Source organism: Rattus norvegicus, chromosome 5, assembly GCF_036323735.1.
Source record: "Rattus norvegicus strain BN/NHsdMcwi chromosome 5, GRCr8, whole genome shotgun sequence".
In the NCBI taxonomy this organism is placed as follows: domain Eukaryota; kingdom Metazoa; phylum Chordata; class Mammalia; order Rodentia; family Muridae; genus Rattus; species Rattus norvegicus.
In genome coordinates, this window is record NC_086023.1 from 157,162,576 (window position 1) to 157,188,673 (window position 26,098).

At 53.0% G+C, this 26,098-nt stretch overlaps 1 protein-coding gene across 1 annotated transcript; it reads left to right on the forward strand.

Moving 5' to 3' along the window:
* The first annotated feature begins 613 nt into the window (after positions 1-613).
* Aldh4a1 (aldehyde dehydrogenase 4 family, member A1) lies at positions 614-26,098 on the forward strand. The gene is made up of 15 exons (NM_001134698.1): positions 614-702; positions 10,552-10,645; positions 10,739-10,831; positions 11,650-11,697; positions 12,304-12,459; positions 13,831-13,980; positions 14,058-14,132; positions 15,199-15,386; positions 17,394-17,467; positions 18,844-19,040; positions 19,328-19,375; positions 20,209-20,361; positions 20,912-21,033; positions 21,761-21,879; positions 24,567-26,098. Exons 1-15 carry the CDS (start codon positions 644-646, stop codon positions 24,677-24,679), a joined length of 1,689 nt encoding a protein of 562 aa, NP_001128170.1. The 5' UTR covers positions 614-643; the 3' UTR covers positions 24,680-26,098.

Sequence of the window (26,098 nt, forward strand, 5' to 3'; positions counted from 1 at the left end):
GCCCAGGCAGCGGGCTTGGCCCTGAGCCAGGTTGGGAGGTGGGGAGTGGGGGGACAGATCAGGCTCCATCTAGGGTGGCAGACCCCCGGGTGGCGGTGGGAAGCTGGCCTTAGTGTGGTCCTGCGGGCCGGGGCAGAGTGATGGCCCGCAGGTGTCCAGCAAGGGCCGGGGACCCTTGCAGCACCTGTCGCATCGACCAGGTCCCCCGGCCCCTTCTACAAGTGAGCACGTGTTCTGTGCAGGATCTGTCATTGGCTCCTGCTGGTCTGCCTAAGAAGGCTGCAACTTGCCGGTCCTGCTGATTGGCCCGGAGGCTTTCATGCATGACTCTGATTGGTCAGTGAGGCTCACGCCCTCTTTCCTTGGGTCATACCATAAGGAGAGGAGGCGAGGAGAAGAGGGTATCATTTCGGGACTTTCCTGCCGCGTTCCCTTGACCCGCAGCCCACAGTAGTATTTTTTTATATTAAATAAGTCTGATGTTTATTCACAAGGGGGGTACCCGCGGAGAGAACCAGGGGCAGGTGGACTGGTAGATGCTGCGCCTCCCGCCGAGGTGGTGCGCTCCGGGCTTGCCTAGTCCTGCGGTTCAGGGCTCACTCTGAGCTTCCCACAACCGCTCAAGACTCTTAGAACCTCTGTGATGCTGCCGCCGGCTTTGCTTCGCCGATCCCTGCTGTCCTACGCCTGGAGGGGCTCTGGGTGAGTGAACCCCTCTGCTGCCTGACCCCTAAATGCCGCGGGCAAATCCCGGTCTGCTCGGTCTGCAGCCATGCTCTCCAGGGTCCCCATGGTTCCCCTAAGCTCGGGGTCGCGTCCTGCAGAGCCACTCTCCCATGGAGACCCTGTGGCCCCTTACCAGGTCTCTTTAGAGCAGTGGTTCTCAACTTTCCTAATGCTGCGACCCTTTAATAGTGTTCCTCATGGTGTGGTGACCCCCCAACTGTAAAATTCTGCCACTTTATGACAGCATTTTGCTGTCATGAATCGTAATGTAAATATCTAATATGCAAAATAGCTGATTTGGAACCCCTGTGAAAGGGTCGCTCGAGGTAGTGTCCTTAAGGTTGAGAACCACTGTCCTAGATGGTCAGTTTTCCTTAGCCAAGGAACCCCTGGGTAGGGTGTGGCGCCCAGACTTGTGCCCACGCCCCCTTCCTCCACTCTTCTTCCTCCTAACCCTGGATATTCCAAATTTACCAATTCTCCCTGACCTTGGACAACCTCGCGTTCACATTCTGAAGCCTCCTGACAGCCCCAGGGACCTCTCTAGTCTTCTCCCTTTCTCTTCAATATTGGGCTTTTATGGGTGCCATAATGACTTTTATTACTTGTGATGCGGCTCTGTGAGGCATGGGGCTTGTTCTGAGATTAGCATAAGTTCATTCAGACAAGTTCCTTAAAAAGCACTCTGGAGGCAGAGGCAAGCAGATTGCTGACTGAGTTCAGGTCCAGCCTGGCCTACAGAGCAAGTTCTGGGAGGATCAGGGATACACGGAGAAACCCTATTTCAAACACACACACACACACACACACACACACACACACACACACACACACACACACACAGTGTTTTTTAGTACCTGGGAGGCAAGAGGCAGGCTGGGCTCTGAGGGTTCAAGGCCAGGCCAGCTTGGTCTGTGTAGTGAGTGCAAGGTCCGCCAGGGTTTCATGAGAGACCCTGTCTCCAAAGAGGTGTCTGGCTTCCACTGTATGGACTGCCAGTTTGGTTCAAACATCTCTCTGAGGTGTAGACACAGTCCTGACAAGCTCTAAGGCAGAGAGCGGCTTGCTGTTCAGCCAGAACCTTGGGCCCCTCAGGGATGTGTTCCAAGACTGCCCCATTCAAGCCCGCTGCTTGGGTATTAGTCCCCATTTCTGTCTGCCTTCCTTGTAGAGTTACACAGCACCCCGCACTCCTACTTTGGTTACTATTTGCCTGCTCTGTGGCCTGCGTCCGACCATGTCTACCTCCACTGATTTGTGACCTTTTTGAGTTAATCAGTGGCCCTTTCCCTGCCCCCATGGGATGGCGTGGATAAGTTTCAGCCCTTCTGCATGGTGTGTGAAACCGTTAGGCAAAGGGCATGCATGGGGCTGGGGAGGAGTGTGCTCCTCTTGGGAACTGAGCCTGCAGCTCTTCTGTTTCTTCCTGCTCTGAGACCACCCACTGCAGAGCCCGGATGGAAGGCCCGGATGGGCAGAGCCACCTTCTCATAGAGTCTCAAGTTTACCTTGTCCCTCTCTAGGTGTCAGTGTGCCACAAGGTGCACTTCAGTCAAGGGGATCTGGGTGGGGGTGGGGGGATGATCAGTGAGTGGAACTCAGGGCTCTCAGGAGTTTTTGGGTTTTTTTTTAGATTTTATTTATTCATTTTATATATGATGAGTACACTATCACTGTCTTCAGACACACCAGAAGAGGGCATCAGATCTCGTTACAGATGGTTGTGAACCCCCATGTGGTTGTTGGGATTTGAACTCATGACCTCTGGAAGAGCAGTCAGTGCTCTTTTTTTTTTTTTTTTTTCGGAGCTGGGGACCGAACCCAGGGCCTTGTGCTTGCCTAGGCAAGCGCTCTACCACTGAGCTAAATCCCCAACCCCTGCAGTCAGTGCTCTTAACTCTCTCCAGTCCTCGGGAGTTTTAACTGGGGAGAAAGGTGTGGACCCAAGCACCCTATCTTCTCTTTTGGAACAGTTCTTGTTCTGCAGTAGTTTCAAATATCAGTATCATTTAGCTCGCTAACGAGCATGAGGGACCCCACATTTAGCCTAAGAACTTGTTTTGGGGACCCCTCTGCCTACTGAGCAGATGTAACTAGAGTTACAGTTGGTCTGGATCCAGATCTCTTAACTCTACAGGCCCCCTGAGCTCGTGGGGAGAAGATTTTGCAACCAGTTCTCTGGGCCCTGGTTGCCTGGTTTTTGTACGGTGCGGCTGGCCTGGCAGGGTGCCCAGAGGGGTTTCTCAACATCCGTGGCATTCATTCACCTTTGTTTTTTCGAGACAGGGTTTCTCTGTGCAGCCTTGGCTGTCCTGGAGCTCCTTTCGTAGACCAGGCTGGCCTTGAACTCACAGATCCACCTGCCTCTGCCTCCTAAGTGCTGGGACTAAAAGCACACACCACCTAAACCTGGCTTCCTCTTGTGTTCTTAGTGGATTTGTGGGGTCACACTTAATCCCTGCTTTGATGCCAATTTTGGGGTTTTTAGTTCAAGAGAATGACTTATCAAAGGTAATTGTATTGGTGGGAGTTCTCTAGAGTCACAGGACTCATGGGTAGTCTCTGTACAGGAAGGGAATTGGTTGATGACTTACAGTCTGTAGTCCAACTCCCCAACAGTGGTCAGCAGCAGCTGAGAATGGAAGTCCAAGGATCTAGCAGTGGCTCAGTCCCACAAGGTAGGCAGGTGAAGAAGAGAGAGAGAATGCACAACTCTTTTTCTCAAACACAGACCCTAAAATTGACCCTGGCTTCTCCACTGCTCTTGTGTCCTGTGTCATTTGGGGGCAACTTTAGTTTTAATAGTGGTAGTAATTTGGCATTTTACCAACTGTGAATTCTGAACTCTGTACAAGCCATGCTACATTCACTCTATCAGCCTGGGAAAAGTGGGAGCCCCCCGGAACCCCCATGGTATGGCTTCGCAGCTCCCTGTGGGGGATGATTTGACATGAATTGGTGTGTCTGAGTTATATTCGAAATAAAGACTTGAGAAACGTTTTGTAAATCTCTTGATTTCCGGAACTGAGTGTGCGATATTCAAGTGTGTGTGTGTGTGTGTGTATGTGTGTGTATGTGTGTGCATGTGTGTGCGTGTGTGCTTACGTGTGCATGTGTGCACTCAGCTGGCATTCCTGTGAGTGTAGGTGCGTGCGTGTGTGTGTGCGTGTGTGTGTGTGTGTGTGTGTGTGTGTGTGTGTGTATGTGAGAGAGAGAGAGAGAGAGAGAGAGAGAGAGAGAGAGAGAGAGCGCCACTGCACAAGTGGAAGTCAGAGATACACAACCTTGGGTGCTGGCCATCTCCTTGATCTTGTTTGTGACACGGTGTCATATGTACTTTGCTTGTTCTTAGCTACCAGGTAGGCCAGGTCAGCTGGCCTGTGTGTTTCCTTCTGGGTTTGTACATGCGTGCTGCTCTAGCCAGCTTTACATTGGTTCTGGGGATTCAAACTCGGGTCCTCCTGCTCATGGCCAAGCACATTTTCACTGAGTCATCTGAGTATTCTTGGCTCAGCCACTTGTCCTGCACTGGCGCAGGCTGTGTTGTCAAGCTCTGCACCTTTCCACTATTCCGGGTACATCTCAGAGTCCTGCAGGTGGAAGGTTCCTGACCTCACCCAGCACCCTGCCTCAGTGTCGTCATCTGTAGAATGGGGATAATCCTGGCAGCCATGCTGCAGGCAATGACAAGGGTCAGATGCGAGGGTGTGGTGCTTGCTCTGCACTCTGTGAATACAGCGAAGGACCAGGTGGAGCCTGAGGTCCTCGTTATGTTTCTGACCAGGGTTTAAGTCCATCCTTATCAGCTGGCTCTGGCGCCCGGAAACACTCGGCACCTGGCACACAGTAGGTGTTGAGCTGTTGCTGTCAAAATGGCCTACAATGGAGTTGCAGCTTGGATGCTGGCTCCACTTCTAAGCAGCTCTTGCTCTGTGCAGGGGGTTTGGCTTCTCAGCTCAACCTCAGGTTGTTGTGTGGAAAGTACCAGTCGCTGACTCTCACACAGTTGTCTTGACTTCAGGATTATTTGTTCTTGCAATGCTGGGAGTCTGTGTGTGTAAGGCAGGTAGTTACCATGGGGCTGAATGTCCTGCCCTTTTTTTTTTTTTTCTTTTTTTCGGAGCTGGGGACTGAACCCAGGGCCTTGTGCTCGCTAGGCAAGCACTCTACCGCTGAGCTAAATCCCCAACTACCCCCCCCTTTTTTAAAAAACATTAATTTTGGGGGTCTTGCTGAGATGCCCAGGCTGGCCTTGAACTTGTAATCTCTCTGCCCCAGCCTTGGAGTAACTGGAATTACAAGCCTTCATCACTAGGCCTTGCTTAGCTTGGGGGTGAATGAGTTCATGGATGCTGAGTGGTTTGACACGTGCTTAGCACCCAGAAAATGGAGACTTACTGTAATAGGACGACCCATCTCTCTCCCACAGTCGGCTACCTTGAGTGGCCAGCCCTGACAGAAATACTGAGGAAACCTGGACAGCAGGAGAGTCCTCCAGGTTGGGTGTGGTGGCATATACCTTTAATTCTAGCACTTAGGGGGCAGAAGCAGGCAGATCTCTGAGTTTGAGGCCAGCCTGGTCTACATTGTGCAGGGTAGGCTGGGCTACAGTGTTGGTGACTGTTCATCTGAGGCGCTCTCCTCCTCCATATAGGAAGTGAGTGGTTCCTTTGCACTGTGTGGTCAAGGGATTGACCTGTCCCATCATCCAGGCTAGCCCAAGATAACCAAGATATCCTTTGACCACAGGCTATGTCTCCTGAATCTGTAAGCTTACACCACTCCAGATGAGCTGTGACCAGAAGGAACATTGGTTTACTTATCCATAAAATGGGGTCACAATACAATCTAGTGTGTTGGGAGGGTACCTGTGCCTGGGATGCTCAGGTATAACTGTCAACTTGACACAACCTAGAGACACCTGGGAAGAAAGTCCCATTGAGAGACTATCTGTCTAATTTGGGTTGGCCTGTGGGTACATCTATAGGGGGAATGTTTTACTTGAGTTAATTCTGAAAAGATCCAGCCCACTGTGGGTGGCATCATTCCCTAGGCATAAGCTTGCCCGAGCTGAGCCCAAGTACTTGAACATGTATGTGTTCTCTTCTCTCTGCTCTTGACTGTGGATGTGACCAGCTGTCTCAAGCTCCTGCCTCTGACATCCCCACAGTGACAGACTAACAGAAACCTTTTTGTCCCCAAGTTGCTTGTCGTCAGAGTATTTTATCACAGCGTTAGAAATGACACATGGACAGTACCCGTCCCTCATTCCACCCAGTGCTCAGGGGATGATCTGCGCTGTCTTCCAGGGCATCAGGGTGAAGTGGCTCGTGAAGGCTGCCCCTCCCTGGGCCTGTACTTTCCCCTCCCCAGGAGCCTCCACTGCTACCTTAATTACACCTAATTGAGTGATAAGGGGGATTTGCCTTATCAGGCTCCAGATTACAGGAAAACAGGAGGCTAAAGGGAGCAAGATAGCTTCTACTTTCTTCTCGACCTGGTACTTAGCTAGCAAGAGGTCCAATGCCACAAGCCCAGTCTTGGAGGTGTGCGGTAGGCTCTCACACCCTCACAGCCCGCGTGCATTCGTTGCTCCCTCCCAAGCTCTCTCTCTCTGCTGGTGCTTATGCGCTGAGGAGACCCAGGCTGCTCCCGGGAGCTTGCTGATTGCTTCAGGATCGCATGCTCAGGCTCTGACATGAATCCCCCTGCTTGGCTTTGAGATGATAGAAAGGAGCCCCCTCAGACCTGGGAATGGGGGGCCCACCTGTGAGGGGCATCAAAGTGTGATAGTAGGTCTGAGGAAAGGACGGGTCAGCCGTGCTTCTGCAAGGGATGTGTGATAAGGAATGAGCCTGAGGACTTGTGAGGATCTGAGTCTTTGTTGTAGAAGAAGTGGTTTTAAGTTGAGTCTCCCTCGACCCGGTTTTCATGTTAAAATCTGGGTCTTGGGCTTGCAAACTGGTTTTGCAGGTAAAGGCGCTTGCTGCCAAGTCTGACAACCTGAGTTTGGCTCTCAGGATCCATGTGGTAGGAGAGACCCGACTCCTACAAGTTGGCTTTTTTTGTTTTGTTTTGTTTTGTTTTTTGTTTTTGTTTTTGTTTTTGTTTTTTTTTTTTTGATCTTCACATGTATGCTGTGACACATTCGAAAGAGTCCACCATGCTGTATATACAATTACAACCACGGGCTCACCCACCCAGTGGCGGTCCTGTGCAATTGTAACGGAGTGTCAGGGATGTGGCTCATTGGATGGCGACTTGCGGAACACGCCTGGAGCCCTGACTTCCATCCATAGCACTGGATAAACCCGGTATGGAGAAGCACACCTGTAATCCCAGTTAGCACTTGGGGAGCTTCAAGGCCATTTTCCTCTACATAGTGAGTTTGGAGCTTATCTGGGTTCAGTGCCGTGAGACCCTGTCTCAAAAATAAAAAAGTTTGCTGTCTGCAAAGCAGCCTGTTGTCCTATCATGGTGTGACATTGTCCTGCCTGCCCCTTTTGCAGCATCCCCTGGTTGTGAAAGGTCCCTCGGGAATCGGCTTCCCTCCTGAGGCTTCTGTGTGGGTGTTCTCTGGCGCATTCCTAATGACTAAGTTATTTAGGTGTGTGTTTCTCAGAACAGGTCCCCGGTACTGAAGAGGCAGGATGACTGTGGCTTTGGTTATGGCATGAGCACCCTGGAGATAGATAGCGGGGGAGATGTGGCTGCTGTGTCAACGCTGATGAATGCTGACGGTCCTTTGAACCTTGGACAGGGTGGAGTCAAGCCCTCTTCCGCCCCATCTCCTCCCCTCACAAGTGCTGAGTTTGCTGGCTCAGGCTCTTCCGGGAAATCACGACATCTCCTACCACTAGGTGGGGAAAGGGACCGTGGTCTCTGAAGCTTGCAGGGAAGAGCAGCTTTCTGGCTTAGGCCCTGGCCCTAGAGTCCTTAGGGGGTGAGTTAGACGCAGACCTTGCCCTGTGCTTCCTGTCCACAGCAGAAGGATCGAGGTCCAGGTCCAACTTGGAAATGTGTGAGGTGTAAACCACCTGGTGGGTGGATTAAATCTGTGTTGTTGCTGTGGGCTGTGTGCTGATTGCATGGATGACTGCATGACTGACTGACTGACTGACTGACTGACTGACTGAATGAATGAATGAGGAAAACCATCCTGCCTAGAAAGGGCCTTCAGGAATCCTCTTAGAGCTGTGGTTCTCAACCTGCAGGTTGCTACCCCTTTGGCAAACCTCTATCTCCAAAAATACTTACATTATGATTCACAGCAGTAGCAAAATTATAATTACGAGAGTAGCGACGAAAATAGTGATTTTATGGTCGGGGGTCACCACGCCATGAGCAATTCAATTCAAGAATGGCAGCATTAGGAAGGCTTGAAAACCACTGTCCTGGAGGCCTGAAGTCTTGTGGAATGATCCACCACCATCTTTGTCCAAGCCACTGGAGGGTGCCTGTTAAAATCAGGACAGATCGCTAGCCCAAAAGAAAAAGCCAGTCGGGAGAAAGTCCTGTTATTTTTGGAAGCGCTTGACTCAGGCTCAGCTTGATTTCTGAGCCTCTTCAGGGCCTGGAGACTTTCCAGGAACAGGGACAAGCCCCTGTGAGCCTCATGTCACGGTGGGCCTCTGCCCTGAGGAGGGTGGGCAGAGGTCCGTGGGACTTCTGTTTCTGGCATTGCTTTGGAAGATGGAGGGGTGGGACAGCGGGATGGCGGGAAAAGAGACCCCGTGTGGGTGGGGTGTTTGCTGACTTTTTCCCACCAGAGCTGGGTCTGTCCTGAACATGATCCTGATTGGGGAGAGGTCTTTGGAAACTCCTGAGCTTTGTAAGTCCATCCTGACCCAGTGGGCGAGGAATGACTGGCATGTTCACGCACAAATGGAGGTGACCTTTGATGGTGGTCTGTAGTATTTATTCTTGCGCTGAGGAAGCAGACTCCAGGTCTCCCACAGTGGATGAACTGTGCTGGTGGAGAGGGATCTTGACTGGCTGACTTTGATTTATCTGCTTCTAGAAATGACCAGAAATGACCGCACCACGGTGGGTGGTTGGGTGAGGCCTGGAGGCCTGTAGGACTCAGAACCATGTGGTAGATTTTTACCTTTTCACTGTCAGGCCCTAGAAAGGTCAAACGCCTCTCTCCCTGTTTTCAGCACTACAGAAGGAAGGGACATGGAAGATTCCGGTAGCTTTGCCTTCCTTTAGCTGTCTGGTCTCCATAGTAACCTAATAGGCCTCACCAGATTAGGCTGGGACCTAGGAATGTGACTTTGGGTGTGACAGTGGAGGGAGAATGGACACCTCCCCTCACCACCTCCCTGTGGATGCTTGGAGTTTCCCTCCTCTTGAAGATCAAATGTCTCTCAACCGTATAGGCCTCTTTTGGCCTTTACTCCACCTCTCTGCTCTGTCTTCTTCCTGGAATGTGCCCTCTGGGCCACACCCACCACACATGGGTTTGCTTTCTTTTCCCTCCAGGCTTCCCTGACTAAACCTGCAGGGCCTTTGCACTTCTCCTCATGGGAAAAGGAGAAACACGTGGCCCCTCTCCCTCTGCCCTGCCGCTCTGTCCTGATGAGTGTGGTTGCCCTGGGGGAGGGACAGCTTTCAGCTTTTCTCTGAGAGATCTCTTCATTTTGTCTAAGTGCAGTTCAGGCCACTGTGCTCCCGCAAAGCGACTCTTGGAGAGGGATCGCTTCTCTGCCCTTGTAAACTGTCCCCTCAGATCACCCGGCTCAAGCGTCATGCACGTGGTAACCTACCCCAGCATCTCACACATGGTGCCTGGCTTGGTCTACACCAGTGGATCTCAACCCTCCTAACGCTGTGACCCTTTAATATGGTTCCCCATGGTGTGGTGCCTCCCCAAACATAATTTCTTTGCTACTTCATAGCTGTAATTTTGCTACTGTTATAAATCATAAAATATCTGGTATGCAGGATATTTGATATGTGACCCCAATGCGGTCATGACCCACCTGCCGAGAACTGCTGGTCTGGACTCAAATTCAGGTTTCTCGTAATTTCAGCCTTCAGTTGGCCATTTTCCTTATGAGGTGATCAGCTGACTTACTCCGTCAGGAGCAGCTATCTGGACAGCTGGTGAGGCCTGCCCTGGGGCCTGTGCTCTGTTAGTATTGCTAACATTGAGATGTCCTCTGCTGTCCTCATTTGCAGAAAAAATAGGCCCATGGGGGTGGTGGTGGAAAGAGGGGCATCCCACATCTGGGAAAAGGGGCGGGCCTTCAGTTCTGGAATGATGATAGCACCCCCCACACACACACACACTGCTGGTGCCTGTCCTTCTATCTTCCCCCTCTTTGCACTCCTTGACAAGGAAGGAGACAAGGCCACTCACCAACCAGGTCTCAGGAACAGGACATTGGTTCTCCGAACCAACCCTGCCTGTTGTTGCACCCAGCACCTAAGCCAGTCCTCCCAAGTTCCTGGTCCACATTTGATACCCTTGCCCACTTGAGTGCCAGCTCTCTGCTGAGGGCATCTTCCTGGCTTACACTGAGAGACTCTTACTCTTCAGTGTGGAGAAAGCCTGACTCTGTGGAGTGGATTTCAGACATATCCAAAATGACTTCACGGGGTTGGCGGCCTCTCATTCAGTAGAAACAGACTCTGAGCAGACAATGCACCTGAAGACCCACAGGGGTAGAGTTAGGATTTCTAAGTCTTAGACCCACAGCCAAGTGTTTCCCCAAACCCTGAACTTGCTTTGGGTCAGCCGGGGTCCACCCATGGAGACACAGGGACTGACAGTAGTTGCTAACCATTCTGCTTCCCTCCCCATGCTTGTTCCATTCCCAGGCTGCGGTGGAAACATGCCTCCTCTCTGAAGGTGGCCAATGAGCCCATCTTAGCGTTTACTCAGGGCAGCCCCGAACGGGACGCACTGCAGAAGGTAACAGGGAGAAGGGGGTGTCCCCAGGGTGTGAGGGGCATGGAACAAAGAGAGACAGGAAGTTCCCATCCACATTTCTGTCCCTTTTCCTAGGCTCTGAACGACCTGAAGGACCAGACAGAAGCCATCCCCTGCGTTGTTGGGGACGAGGAGGTGTGGACCTCTGATGTGCGGTACCAGCTGTCGGTAGGTCTGACAAGAGCTCAGCCTCACCTTGCCCCCCAGGCCTCCCCCTGGAAGCTCACGGACCTGGAGCTGTGGTCTCTGCCTGTAAGGGGCATTGTCCCCCCCCAAATTTTGAATTCTGTGGATGCCTAAAAGTTCTAGAATCATAGGGTGCCATGCTCGGTCCATTGCTGAGTCGTGTCTACAACAAGGAGCCTGGGAAGGGTGTGTGTGTCCCTGGTGGCTTCTTCCCATAGGTCAGTCCCCAGCTGGGTTCAGCCCTCTAGAAAACAGCATGGCTGTCAACAGACCGGGGAGTTCACAGGTCTCATAGTCAGAGGTGGGGAGAGGGAAGGGCTAGCCTTTTTGCCAGTGAGTCTACTCAGAACTCCAAGCGCACTGTACACTGGATCCAGTTTGGAAGAACTAGCCTACCTCTCTAGGCACACTCCCACTAGCTTTGTGACTCTGAGCACAGGGCTCCTATGGAGGTCAGAGGACAACTTTGTGGGGTTGTTTCTCTCCGTCCACCTTTACGTGGGTTCTGGGGGATTGGAGTCACATCGCCAAGCTTGAGTGGCAAGCGCCTTTACCTACTGAGCTGTCCCACTGGCTTGTTGGAAGAGAGGCTGGCCGGGTGCACAGCTTCTAGGCCTGGAGAGCCAGGGAGGAGGAGGAGGGAGCTGCTGTGGCTTGGTGCCATAGACGGGTAAGTTGGGTGGGATTCAGGCAAGTCGGAGTGATCACAGAAGCTGATAAGGAACGGAGCAGAGTGCTCGTGGTCTTGGCCTAATTTATAAACTGTGACACCCCGCCCTCCCTCTTCCCTCTTCTTTCAGCCTTTTAACCATGGACACAAGGTGGCCAAGTTCTGTTATGCCGACAAGGTGAGTCCCCAAGTCCCCGATGACCGTGGCTGGTCCAGCAGGTGGGAGTGGACTGCACCACCCCTCTCCCGACTCTGAAGTCTTTGGCCTGAGTCTGCAACAGAACCAGACATGTACAGGTTGACTCGAGCCAAACCTTAGCTGTATTGATCAGAGTGGCAGTAGCACCAAATATTCCCATTAACATGCCCACCGCTTGGAGCTGACCTGGGGAGGGGGTCTTTCAGGGATGGGGTGGATTCTGTAAGTCAGTCCGAGCAGTTAGAGCAGTTAGATACGTAGACAGAAAGGCAGGCCGAGAGTGAGAGCCCATGGGAGGGGCTAGTGAGGGGTAATGATGGCTGGTGGCGTCTGGGTCCCCTGTAGCTAGTATGTGTATCAAGCTGTGGTTCTGACCCCAAGGGTTGAGTGTCAGCGGTCCTGAGGGTGTGGTACCTCCTTAGTGGGGCAGGAGCCTCAGACCTCAGAATGACAACAGGACAGGCTGTCTGTAGCAGTGGGGGACAGGACTGGGGGCCCTTCTGCTGGTAGCCAGTGTCCTTCTGGTCCCCCTTCTGTGCCCTGCTGTGTAAGGCAGAAGGCAGCCCTTTATCCCTCTCTCTCCAGGCCTTGCTCAACAAAGCCATCGAAGCTGCCGTGCTTGCCAGGAAAGAGTGGGACCTGAAGCCCGTGGCAGACCGGGCCCAGATCTTCCTGAAGGCGGCAGATATGCTGAGCGGGCCCCGAAGGGCTGAAATCCTTGCCAAGACCATGGTGGGACAGGTGAGGATGGACAGGCCCAGTCAGGCTGTCATACTCCACTCCTGTCACCAGACATTAGCTGAACAGCTTCTGCGTGCCAGGAGCTGTCAGAGACTTGGAGATGTTTCCCAGAAACAAGGCCGAGGAGTCGGGAAGTGCATAGGTTACCAGACTTGGCTGATTATGGTGAGCCCATGTGTCCTGCGATGGCCCATCATGTCAAGTTCTCCATCCTGCTCTGGGCCACGCCTTTGTCATTTCAGGATCATTAGTTGCCTTACTAGTAGGTGAGCCTTCTGACATCACTGTATGGCACTGCCACCTACAAGGGTGACAACCTGGGACACGTGGGGCTCACAAGCTGCAGGCTGGAACTTGTGCTAGTCTCTCTGCCTTCAGATCAGCCAGGTCCCTGTCGCCCCCTCAGTGGGAGCTCTTAAAGAACCACAAAGTTGCTCCAGACTCAGGGACCACCAGGGTCTCTCCCAGGTTCTCACCCCATTACCTTGGGCCCCTCTACCATTGCTCCGTCACTGTTTCCAGCACTCTTCTGTTTCCTGCCAGGCTGTTCTGCCTGTAATAGAGTCGGGGAGCTCAGGTCTCCTCTGCCTCTGCCCAGCGTTCCCTGCCTAGAAGGGACTCTGACCATCTGGTCTGGCTCTATTTTGTCCCCTGAGGGCCATTCTGCTCCAGTCCGGAGCCTTGTGTTTGGTGTCATTTACAGTTAAATCTCAGGCTGTGGCATAAGTGAATATTTACCGCCTCTGTGAGAGGTGTCTTGCTTCGTCTTCCTTCACCTTTAAATTGTCAAATGAGACATGGGATTTGAGAAATGGGTTTGTCAAGTGAGCAGTGCACTGGGCTGAGGAAGGAGCCCTGGAGAGAGAGAGGTTCATTCTGCTCTAGGAACTGCTCACCTGAATTCCTAAGAATTAACAGCCGCCAAAAACACCAGGCTGCCCACCTGCTCACCCAGCTCCGTGGCAAGAGCGCCCCCTGCTGTGTGGGATTGGGATAGCAGCTCCTCACCTTCCGTTCAGCATTGAGCTTGTGATATGAGACATCCTCTGGAAGCTGGATATGTGGGCTTGTCACACTGGGGTCCCCTTTTCATTTGGCCTGAGATTCAAGGGATTCTAGGAAGCTCTCTGCAGGTCCTAGCCTCCTAGGCTACACACTCTACCAATATGCCAAAGAATTAAGAGCCACTACCATTGTAAGTAGGTCCAGTGTGTATTTGTCTGAGGGGAGGTTCGGATGCCTGAGAATCAGGTCCTTTCCCTCCTCAGACCTGGGGCCAGGCATGGTCAGCCCACTGGAGGTTTTTGTTCTCTTCTCTGGGCTGGCTCTGTCCTGTCTGATGTCATTGACCCTGGGCCACCGTCCTAACAGGGCAAGACCGTAATCCAAGCAGAGATTGACGCCGCAGCCGAACTCATCGACTTCTTCAGGTTCAATGCCAAGTTCGCCGTGGAACTGGAGGGGGAACAACCCATCAGCGTGCCACCCAGTACCAACCACGTGGTGTACCGGGGACTGGAGGTCTGGCAGGGCAGGCAGTGAGCCACAGGGACTCCTGGGAATGTTGAGCTTCGCCTCACCACCTCCCTCTTCCTCAGGGCTTCGTGGCGGCCATCTCTCCCTTCAACTTCACCGCGATCGGAGGCAACCTGGCAGGCGCACCGGCCTTAATGGTGAGGACGGGGGACAAGGGCCAGTTAGTCACACCCCGGATCTCAACGAACCGTATCTGCCCTTAGTCGTGGGAGAAGTACAGATGAGAGGAGCTGAGGCTGTGGTTTTTCTTACAGCCTTGTCCATTTGTGAGAGACCAGGGCAGAACCCAAGCTCAGAGGCACAGTTTCCTCCTCTGTCAAGCAGGAGCAATGGTTGTGCGTGTGCATATTCGAGAGGGGGGGCGGGTGGACTCACACCATCAGCCTGAGAAGATTGAGATGTCGCTAGATGCCAGGCAGGTCCAGCGGAAAGTGAGCCATGGATCAGATCGGACGGCTGCTGCTGGGGACCTGGAGGGCTCATACATGTGGCAGCCATTGACGCTGTGTACTGATGATGTCAGTTAATTCAAAAAGCAATGAGAGAGGCTGCCCCTGTGCCTCTTTGCCGGGTGCCACCTGAGGTGCACAGCATTGACTTGTGGAGGAACAGATAGGGATTCAGAGGCTGGATGGTCTTGGAGCTGAAGCTCAGAGATGAAAGCCACAAGGTCTACCGCCATTGTTGAGTGAAGGCTCCTGTACCAGCCGGAATGCCCAGGGGGATCCAACAGCCCGCCAGGAAGACAGCTGGTGTTGGCCCAGCATCCTGGACCGTAGGCATGGCGTGTGTGTGTTCTGTGTGCATGCACAGGGACAGCCTCGTGCATCATGGAGCAGGCCCTCCTGGTGCTTACGATGGTGCACGTGCCCTGACCCAGCACACGTGCATGTAGTCTGTGTGTACTTGTCCAGCCACACCCAGGAATGGCCCAGAACACTGGAAACAGTTGTAGCCTGGAGTGAAGGCAAGGCTTGGCCCAGGCTTGCAAGGAAAGGGAGCCCAAGCCAGAGTCAGAGGTGAAGACTAAGGCCTCCATGGCGGGGGCCTCTGGAAAACAGTACAGACATTGTCTCAGTGAGCTTAGGTGGGGCGTGAAGTGCGTTCTGGGAGGGGTGACCATGCTGTGCAGTGGGGTACATCCTTGGTATGGTTGGTGTCCTGCGGCCGCCTTGTGAGTCATGGTTGACACCTTTATGACAGGGCAACGTGGTTCTCTGGAAGCCCAGTGACACTGCCATGTTGGCTAGCTATGCTGTCTACCGCATCCTCCGGGAGGCCGGCTTGCCCCCCAACGTAATCCAGTTTGTGCCAGCTGATGGGCCGACATTCGGGGACACAGTCACCAGCTCAGAGCACCTCTGTGGTATCAACTTCACAGGCAGTGTGCCGTAAGTCTCCCAGGGGTGGGGTAGGGTATGGGCTGTAGGGACATGAGCTGTAAACCCAGCGCTCACACACACGCTGACCTTACCCACTTCCTCTGTGTGAGCATGGGCGAGCCTCTCTGCACCTGATTTTTGTTTTTCCACCTGCCAAATGAGAGTGGAGGGTCCCTGTCTTGGTGAATATTTATTTGAAAGGCAGGGAAAGGAGAGTGGAGAGCATTGGAAACACGGCCCGTGGCTGATGGCAGCCTTCCACCACAGAGGGCATGAACGTGTGAACTAGAGACAGGAGATGCTGGGCCTGCTTCTCGGAGAGGGCACTTGGAGACCAGGCAGAGATGAGGAGGTGGGAACGACGGGGTTATAGGAAGGAGGAGACACTAAGGAGCCTGCAGGCTAAGCCTGCGACATGTTGTTAGAGCATGTCCCCTGGGCCCGGAGGGTTGGACACACAGTCTGCACTAGGCATCTGCACACAGACTCAGCAAGTGTCTACCAACCCCTGAGGAACACAGGGCTCTGTCAAGGCTGGACGTAAGTAAGCAATGAGGTCAAGGTCTCGCTCACCATCCCCTACTCCACTTCCCTTGGTCCCACCTTTCAGATTCAGCCCAGCAGCTCCTTAGGAGCCTTCCGAATCTGCAGAGGTTGCACGATGAAGGTGGTGGGAGACACGGAAGGTTCTAGGGAACGGTGTAAGCACTGTCCTGTTTCAAGCTGGGGTTGCCCGTCGCATCTAGGAGGGGCTGGCTTTATTTTCTTGAATTCCTAACAGCCATGGCCCGGACATGTCTAATTGGGAGTGTTTTATATTTTAAATTTATATGGTGTATGTTCCGGTCTCCCTGGGCCTGCACGTCTCATGGTACCATTAGCTAGAGGTAGATAACACTTTGTAGCTCCGCCAGTCCCACTCCATACCTGGGTCTGTGTATCCCAGGTTTGCCTACCGCTGGCTCGCCTCCCCTGTCTGTACTCTGTCCTAGGATCTGGCTGGAGCTGCTCCAGAAGCTCCAGGGATGAGGAGAATAGCCATGGATTATGTAGAGGTCTCAGAACCTATGGCCGTCTGCAGCTGGGGTCTGGGCCCAGGACATTCTGGCCTCTGCAGAAAGGGTATTCATTATTCAGGGGGATTGACAATGTCAGGACATACAGTTGGGGGCAGTCGAGTCATGGGTAGGTTGTTGACTGAGGATCCTTCTGGGTATGTGGGTGGAGTTGACTGGGACAGCCTGGTGTCCCATTTAGCATCCGCAGCCCTTTACTGTGTGGCACCTGCAGTGGCTTCTCTGCACCTTATGTGCCCGGATCGCTGGTGTGGGTGGTAGCTTGAGGAATGCTGACAGGGCCTTTTCCCCCAGAGACCTGCTCTGCCAGTGCTCGGGTCTCTGCCTGTTAGCAGGCAGAGTGGGCCTGGCCCCCTGTTTGCCACGCTCTGGCAAGCTGCTAGGCTGAAGGTAGCAACGTCATAAATTACCATTAGCTGCTGTGCAAGGTGATTAGCATTTTTATTGTTTTGTGGTGTTGAGGTTGGTCACAGTTAAGCCCCAGGAGGAGTCTGTGTCTCAGGGGCGGCAGGTCGGGCACTCTCAGGGTTGGTTCGGGCCGTTAGGCCTGACCCTGGGTCTACGATGCCCCCCATACCCACAGGGGTGTGTATCGCTTGTGAAGGACTGCAGTGTGCCCAGCGTGAGGCAGAGTCTAGGCTCACACTGGAATCACCCCAGGTGGAGCTCATTCTTGTTGGTGAGGCACAGAATTGGGGTCTCGGTGGCATTAAGTCATGAGCCCAAGGTTACATAGCCCCGTGTCATAGCTAGGACGGGCGCTATCTATTTTCACATCTGGGCCTTCTGGGTGCCACCCCACCCCTTACCACAGCTGCCACCACCCACTTAGTTTCTCCTGGCACTACCGTGACCCCTGGGCACCCACTCTGGCATTTCCCCCAGGTCTTTTAGCCCCTCCTCTTGAGGCTCCTTGACACTCTCTACTCCTTGATTCTAGCACCTTTAAACACCTGTGGAAGCAGGTGGCCCAGAATCTGGACCGGTTCCGTACCTTCCCACGCCTGGCTGGAGGTAAGTCCCGCCCCTCACACACCTCCAGGGACCCCCCCTTCCTGGGCCATTATGAGCAACCAGTAGATAAAGAAGGGTGACCACCAGGATCTTCTTGGGATGCTGGGAGCCAACACTGGGGACTTCTCTGTCAGCCTGTGCAGTGACCTTCTTTCCCCGCCCCCGCCCCCACTCACACCCCCACCCCCGGCCGCCTCAGGAGCCACTCGAGAGCTTGGAACACCTAATCATGCCTGTAGTGGGCACTGAAAGCTGTGTTCCTTTAAACTTGTCTTGGTAGCACACATGGGTGGGGCCTGCTGTGTGGATGGCATGGGTCTGAGCAGGAAGGAGCCAGTTTGTGGGTGAGGAGGGGGACAGGAGAGGAGGAAGCTGGCTGAAAGGCCAGCCTGTCGTCGACAGTGGTAACTCTCCTCCTGAGAAACCATTCTCTGATCACAAAAGCTTGGTGCGTGTTGTGTGAGGCGAAGCTGATGGAGTCTTCTCCTGCAGGGCGCCTCAGAGCTTCCAGCACTCCGTTTATATGCTTTGCGGGCATAACCTTAGCTATGCAGTGTTTCCCAAACCCCCTGGGCCATAGAACCCCATTTTGTATAGAACCCCATTTTGCCCAGTCCCCAGGGGCCAGGGGTTGTAGAATACACTTCAGAACGCACTTCGCTGAGACTTCAAAGAACTTCTGACTGGGGTGCATTTGACAGTAGAATCCGGGGCTGACGGTTCAGCCTTCAAACCCCTAGTGTGAGGTGGGGCTGTGGGAAGGCCCTTCCTGAGTTCGTCAGCCTCTGATGTGTGCCTGGGTTGCCCATGGCAACTGAGCTTCCAAGTCCATCTTGGGGCGTGGCCCAACCTGGAGCCAGTGGCTGCATCGAGGTCCCTCAGTTAATTCTTCTTTGAGATGGGGGCAGGGCAATGGAAGTGGTCTGAGACCTGGGGAGACAGCTCAGGTGTGTTCTTTTGGCTGGCTGACGTTACCTGTTGTTACTGAGCAGGTAAATTGAGGCAGGGTGGGGGTGTGCTGTGACCTGTTTGAAGGTCTTCTGTAAAGGAGTAGGTGGGCTTCCATGGGAGGTTTCAGGAAAACCTGGCCCACCTTTAGGAAAGGGTGGGCCCTTGGGAGCTTGGTTTGCAGTGCTCGCCCGTCGAGTCTGGTTTCCTCAGTGATGGAGAGTTGGGACCAATGCCCTGTTCTCCTGTCCCCTCCCCCAGCCTCCCTGCCAGGGATGGGAGTGGAGCAGGCCTGGCCCGTGACTCCCCAGGATGCTCTCTATTCCGCCTGCCTCCTCTCCTTGTCTGCTGTTGAGTGTGGGGATGCGGGTTGGTGTGGGCGGTGGTTTGGGCTGCACCCAGTCATGTCCACACCCCGTGCTCTGCAGAGTGTGGCGGGAAGAATTTCCATTTCGTGCACAGCTCGGCCGACGTGGACAGCGTGGTGAGCGGGACGCTGCGCTCGGCCTTCGAGTATGGCGGTCAGAAGTGCTCAGCCTGCTCGCGCCTCTACGTGCCACAGTCTCTGTGGCCACAGATCAAAGGGCGACTGCTGGAGGAGCACAGCAGGATCAAAGTGGGCAACGTGAGTGGTGCCTAGACTCACACAGCAGGTGGCTGATGGGATTGGAGGCCACTCGCTCTCTCCAGCTCTTTGAGTGCCTCCCTGCGGCTCTCTCTGCCTCTCTGAGGCTGGGTCCTTCCCCTTGGGGCTCTGCGCATGCGGGGTGGGGTGCATGTAGGAAAAGGGATCCTGTCTCTCCCTATAGTGTCTCCTCCCCCCCCTCCCTTTCTCCCTCTCTCCCTCTCTCTCTCTCCTCTCTCATCTCTCTCATCTCTCATCTCTCTCATCTCTCTCTCTCTTGTCCCCAGCCTGCAGAGGACTTTGGGACCTTCTTCTCTGCAGTGATTGATGCCAAGGTAGGGGGGCGAGATGCAGTGCATTCTGGGGGAGGGGTGGTGAGCACAGATCTAGGACAGAGGGACAGGTTGGTCAGTGTTGCTTGTAACTATATGTGTGCCTCCCCTGCTTGGAAGAGGGCCGGATCATCCAAGGAAACACCCTTAAACCAGGCTCAGCAAGCCCCTAAAGTGTGTCTGTGTACACGCACTCATGTATGTGCACATGCAGGCCCACAACGTGTGTACTTGAGAGCACAGCTCTTGGACCATTGTATAGGTGGCCTTGAGAACACATCTCTGTGGCCACATGCCTGCCATCATAGCTAACCGTGTGCTTAAATGTAAACACATAGCTGTGTGTGCACCTGCACCTTTCTGTGTGCTTATCTCGGAATATGTTGGTATGTAAGGATAGCTGTAGTTTGACCACACACGTGCATGCCCACATGCTACATAACACATGCTTATACACTCATACCCAGATTCCAAAAAACACAGCATACTCACTCATACACACACCATAGACATACACAACATACACATACATGCACATATCGCACACGCACTTACATGTAAATGCCACTCAACCACTACATCACCAGGGGCACATACTACACATGCATTCTGACACATACATACATACACACACACACACACACACACACACACACACACACACACACACACACACTACATGGACTCTCCTCTGTGTCCCTTCCATGGTTTAGCCAGACTTCCAGTGTCTCCAGCCCTGCCCCCTCTCCCCTTTAGGCAGAGGTATTTTGGGGTGAGTACGGGGTGTGGTGGGGCAGTGGGTGATTGTCTCTGACGCCCCTGCTCACCTGCCCTAGGCCTTCGCCCGCATAAAGAAGTGGCTGGAGCATGCGCGTTCCTCGCCCAGCCTCAGCATCCTGGCAGGCGGCCAGTGTAACGAGTCGGTGGGTTACTTCGTGGAGCCGTGTATCATTGAGAGCAAGGACCCACAGGAGCCCATCATGAAGGAGGTGACTGCAGGGGGCTGTCCTCATGCTACTTTCTCATGCTGTTCTGGTTTCGTGGCTGGGGGGGCAGCTGGTAGGAGTGGCTCCCAGCAGGAGTGAGCTCAGGAGCTCGAGCCTGTCCAAGACTCTGTCCTTGTCGCTGTCAGTGCTGCCTGTGGCCATCCTAGCACCCGATTGTCACAGCTGCAGCTCCTGAGGGATATGGCAACTGTGGGCTCGCTATGGTCTGGCCGTGGCTGATGCCTGAGATGGGATGCGGGCACAGGGCCAGAGAAAGCACATCCTTAGTGGGAGAGGGGCCCTGGGGAGGGAGACCGCCTTAGCATTTGCTGTTGAGTGAGCCTCCTGCCCTCCTCAGGGCCTGGCTGCTTTACCTTTCAGGTAAAGACATGGCAGGGAAGCCAGAAGATTCTGGATCTTTTGCCAGATGCTCAGGAAGCCGGGCACAGAGACCAAAGGGGACCTGGAGGAATCTTTGCCCCTGCTCAGGGCTGTTGTGTGGGCCGGGATGGTGGAGAAGGTGACAACTCCTCTCCCCTTCCCCCTCTCCCAGGAGATCTTCGGCCCTGTGCTGACAGTGTATGTGTACCCGGATGAGAAATACAGAGAGACGCTGCAACTGGTCGACAGCACCACCAGCTATGGCCTCACGGGGGCAGTGTTTGCCCAGGATAAGTGAGTGGCCTCAGCCCTGGGAGCAGTGCTGCCGTGCAGGCCTCGCCAGTTCAGCTCCCGCCTCACCTCCTGGATGCAGTTTCTGCTATCCCTCTTCCACCTTCCCTCAGAGCTTTTCTTCAGCCCTCTTAGCTTAGACCTAAAGGCAGACGGCCCCAAACGGGCACACAGCAGTCTAGCTTGTTAGGTACATAGCTGTCAGGAGCCACTGGTGACCACTGTCTGAATCTCCAGGGACAGGCCTGGGGAGCTCATGATCGATCTGTTGGGGGCCTCACTGAGCTAGGTGACCACTCTGCCCTGTGCTGCAGATTTGCTGCAGTGGAGACGGATCTGACGTGGGTCCTGTCACCCTAACTTTGAATTTTTATATTTTCTTTCCTCTTTGGCCCTGTAGCCACTCTGTCTGCCTCACATAGAAGGGGGCTGGAGCCCAGGAGGAAGCGTAGGCTCTGGGTCTTTGTTCTGTTTCAGTGAAACGGATGAATTAGACTGGGGAACCCCCCCATCACTCCACCAGTCATGGCCTGACCCCCTGTGTATCTGCCTCCTGGTGGCTCCAAAAGGCCAGTGAGCTGATTCCCCTCCCAGGGCCCACTCTAGCAGCTGGTCAGTATTCTGTTCCTAACATGGCTGCCTGCTTAGTGGGAGCCAGTGTGGGCTGTAAGAGGGATTGAAGGCCACACTTGAGTCTGGCAGCCCCTGCGATTGTTGTCCTGTCTCCTAGAACAATTGTCCAAGAAGCCACGAGGATGCTGAGGAACGCTGCTGGCAACTTCTACATCAACGACAAGTCTACTGGATCTGTGGTGGGCCAGCAGCCCTTTGGGGGCGCCCGGGCCTCAGGTGAGTGGGTAGCAAGTTCTGGTCAGAGGCCGTAGGTCACACCTTGAGGTTGTGAGTTGGAATAACAGCTCACTGTGGGGTGTGTGGATGTTCAAACGCAGGCTTTTCAGGAGCTTTGGAAACTAGGAGTCCATTCTGTTGTATGGGGAGGAAGCTGAGGCACGGGGAGGGCTGTGGCCTTTAGCTTCTGTGCCCACTGGTCCACCTCCAGGCTCAAGATCACCTGAGTCCAATAGGGGAAGCTTGGGCTCAGGAGAGACAGTGAATTGTCAGCAGCTACTACTGGCTAGTGGTGGCCATGGCCAGAGCAGGTTAATGGGGAACGTGATGTTTCTATCCATTTATGTGACATGTAACGTTTAAGTCAGCTAATCTGTCTCTTCAAATATCTGTGTGTGTGTGTGTGTGTGAGAGAGAGAGAGAGAGACAGACAGACAGACAGACAGACAGACAGACTAAAAAGCATTCACAGCCATTACTTCTAGGTCTTTGAAATATATAACATAGTTGTCACCCACACTCACACCATGGTGCAGAATGCAGTACCTCAGGACTTACCTGTTCCTGTCTGCAATTAATAGCCTAGCGACCATTCTCATTGCCAGCTCCTACGAGGTCAGCTCTTTTGGGTCCCAAGAGAGCGAGAGCGCATCATTCTGGTGTTTCTGAGCCTGGCTTATTTCACATAGCTCATCGGCTCCCAGTTCCCTCTTCACGAGTGAATAATATTCCATGGTGTGTATGTACCACATTCTTTTCAAGCACGCATCAGTCAGTGGGCCACTCGGTTGTTCTCTTTCCTTGGCAGCTTTGCAAATAGAGTGGAAGTGAACGTTGATGCACAGATAACTTGTCAGCGTGCCCACTTCGTTTTCTTTCCTGGTTAAATATTCAGGAGGGGATTGTTGTAGTTTTTAGAGAGCAATTTCCAAAGCATTTCTCATGATCCTTTAATAACTTGCCTTCCCTGTGCAAGGTGTGAGTGTGTGTGTGTGTGTGTGTGCGCGCGCGCACGCAGCCTACATGCATGCATGCAGTTCCTGCATTTGTGTTGGAGTCTCCCTCTCCCTTTGTGTCTGTTAATATCTGCTTTCTGTGTTTTGATGCTCTGATATTGGTTGCCTGTGTATTTACAGCTGTTATTTTCTAGTCCTGGTTTCACTGCCTCCTCATTCATAACCTCTCCCTCCCTCTCGCCTCCCCATCCAGTTTTAGTTTAAAGTTCATTTTATCTGTTGTGAGTGACCCCTGTGTCTTTGAGATTTCATTTATATTTCTTCCTGTGTCTTCAGGGCGTGAAGTGAGTTTCTATTAGGCAATGTATAATCCGGGTCAGGTACGATGGCACACGCCTTTAATGCCAGCCCTTGGAGGGCAGTAGCAGGTGGATCTCTGTGAGTTCAAGGCCATCCTGGTCTACATAGAGAGTTCCAGGCCAGCCAAGGTTGTGTAGTGAGACCCTTTCTCAAAAAAACTTTGATTTAATTAATGAGAGAGTGTGTGTGTGTGTGTGTGTGTGTGTGCATGTGTGTGCTATAGTGTACATATTATGTCACAGAACAAGTTGTCGGACTTAGGTCTGTCCTTCCACCATGTGGGTCATGGGGACCAAACTTAGCTCACTAAGCTTGACGGTGAGCACTTTTACCTGTTAAATTGTCTTAACAGCCCAGGGTCTTGCTTTTTTTGTTTTTTTTTTTTTGTTTTGTTTTTTTTTGTTTTTGTTTTTTTTTTTTTGTTTTTGTTTTTTTTTTTTTTTTTTTTTGAGACAGGATCTCACTATGTAGCCCTGACTGGCCTGGAACTTGCTCTATAGACCAGGCTGGCTTGAACTCAAAGATACACTTGTCCCTGCCTCCCAAGTGCTGGGATTAAAGGTGTACACATTTTTTTAGGTAATTAAAAAATTGTGTGTATGTATGCAAGTAACAGGCCACGTGTGTGTAGTTACCTGGAGGATCCAGAAGATGGTGTTAGGTACCCTGGAGTTGGAGCTGCTGGAGGTTGTAAGCCACCTCATGTAGATGCTGGGAACTGAACTCTGGTCCTCTGGAAGACCAGCAAGAGCTCTTAACTGCAGAGCTCCCTCTCCAGTCTGGGTCTTGGTTTTTTAAAACCATTCACTCACTGGGACTTTTAATTGCAGAATTTAACCCACTTACATTTATGTTGATTATTGATAGCTAAGGTTTGTTAACTTAATTTTATTATAATTCCTTCTTTCTCTCTTACCTACTTCCTGTGGTCAAGTGATAGGCTCAAATATTGTGTTTTAATTCTTGGACTGTCTGTCTGTCTTTCATTTCTAAAGAACGGCTTGGCTGGGCAGTGTTGGTTTTGGTTGGTTGGCCTTTTATTACTTTGCTGCTGAGAGTCTCAACCTCTCATCTGCCCTCCAGCCATGCATACTTGGCCCCCAGCTGTGCACACTGGGCCCCATATGCTCAGCAAGCCCTGAGGCTGTGAATGTCTTTAGTTGTTACTTCTCCAAGCCTTCAGCAGGGTGCAGTTGTGGACAGAGCCACCATTCACCCCTCTAGCTGTCAGTCCTGTGCTATCCCATTCACTGTGCTAGCCTGCCCCCCACCTACCAGCCACCTCCCCCCCCCCCCCCCCCCGTCTCTCTCTGTCTCTGTCTCTGTCTCCGCCTCTCTGCCAAGAACTATTGTGTACTTTCTTTCCCACAGGAACCAATGACAAACCAGGAGGCCCCCACTACATCTTACGCTGGACCTCACCCCAGGTCATCAAGGAGACTCATAAGCCCCTGGGGGACTGGCGATACTCCTACATGCAGTAACCCGGCCCAGCACCTCTGTTGTCAAACCATCTGTCCATCCAAATGACAGACATCTCTGCACTGACCCCCCTGCTCCCCAACCAGCTCCTCCTGGACTCTCTACAGCTGAGCTGGACCCTGCCCTGGCCACTGGGTACCTTTCCTTGGAATCAGGTGCCCAGTCATTGGCTTTGGTCATATTGGAGAGGATGAGCCAATCTACCCAGAAATCTCATCTGCTGGGGAACACCCTGGTACCTGGCAGGTTCTTCCCCTGACTGCTTTTCTTGCCTCATCCTGGACCGGGTGACTCAGAGGCCCCGAGAACAGAGAGGGATATTTTCAGGATCTTGTCAGGGAAGGAGACAACGCTGGTGTCCTGTAGCCTCACCACTCAAAGACTCCTGACCTTAGCCTTGTCCCCTACACATGTCCACTGAGATAAGACCTTAGCCAGATGTCTGTCCGGGCACCAGCTGGCTTTGCCCTTGGTCTGTGCTAGCTCCTCCTGCAGGTACTTGTGTCCAGCCATATGCCTTAGACCCATGTGCCTTCCTCCAGGGTGCCTGTGCATCCCTGAGACTTCATCCCTCCTGGCCACCTTCTGGGAGTGACCAGTCATGGTCACCCCATACAGTCTGAATCTGGGAAGCCTCGAGATGGGCCTCCATTCCATACTCTTGTGCGATGCAGCCAGCCCAGAGGTAGCCAGGGTGAGCTCCTGCTTGGGTCCCTGATAATCAAATGTTTCCAGTGGCTTGAGAGCATGTGGGGTTTCCTTTCAAGGACATTTGCCAGGGGTCCGCATGGAGCTGGTATAGCTGTCACCAAGGGCTACCCTCATCACTCTCAGGGGCAGGCACCAGTACCAGGCCGGCTCTGTCCTGCTTCCTTTCAGGGTCCATGTTGCTTCCCAGGGAGCAGGGCTAGACTGCAAATGTCCCGATTCTGCTGGTTCTATACTGTGAGGCGCATTTACTGCCACCTGAGAAAATGCCAGATACCTACTCAAAGTGGCCACGGAGGGAGGTGAGGGGCGCACTGGATTCTCATTCCTAATCTAACGAACTGCCAGCGACTTGTCGCATGGTTCTGTGTGATGCCACTGGAGGGAGTAGTGACTCCGGTGCCCAGTGGTTGGGTTTAAATGGCTTTTTGTCTCCCCCACCCCCCAAGGTGGTCACCCAAAAAAACCATGTAAATTCTCTAACCTTTCATGTCTAAAATGGTGACGATTCCCTCATGTACCCGGAGGATCATTGAGCTAATCCCTGTGGATTTCAGATAAACGATTGGAAATGTCACCTGTTTGTTTCTCAACCCTGTGTGCTGATCTTATGTGTCAGCTTTGCTGGGCCACAGTACCCAGAGACCTGGTCAACCATTGTGGAAGGTGCCTTGAATGAGAGTAAAGTTTAAATAAATGAGCTCTTAAATTTT

Bases quoted from the DNA above. Each gene is read 5' to 3' on its own strand.
- Aldh4a1 (NM_001134698.1), top strand. From the start codon at position 644: ATGCTGCCGCCGGCTTTGCTTCGCCGATCCCTGCTGTCCTACGCCTGG. The intron at 13,981-14,057 runs GTCTGGCAGGGC...CCTCTTCCTCAG, and splicing joins TGGTGTACCGGGGACTGGAG to GGCTTCGTGGCGGCCATCTC. The intron at 19,376-20,208 runs GTAGGGGGGCGA...CACCTGCCCTAG, and splicing joins CTGCAGTGATTGATGCCAAG to GCCTTCGCCCGCATAAAGAA.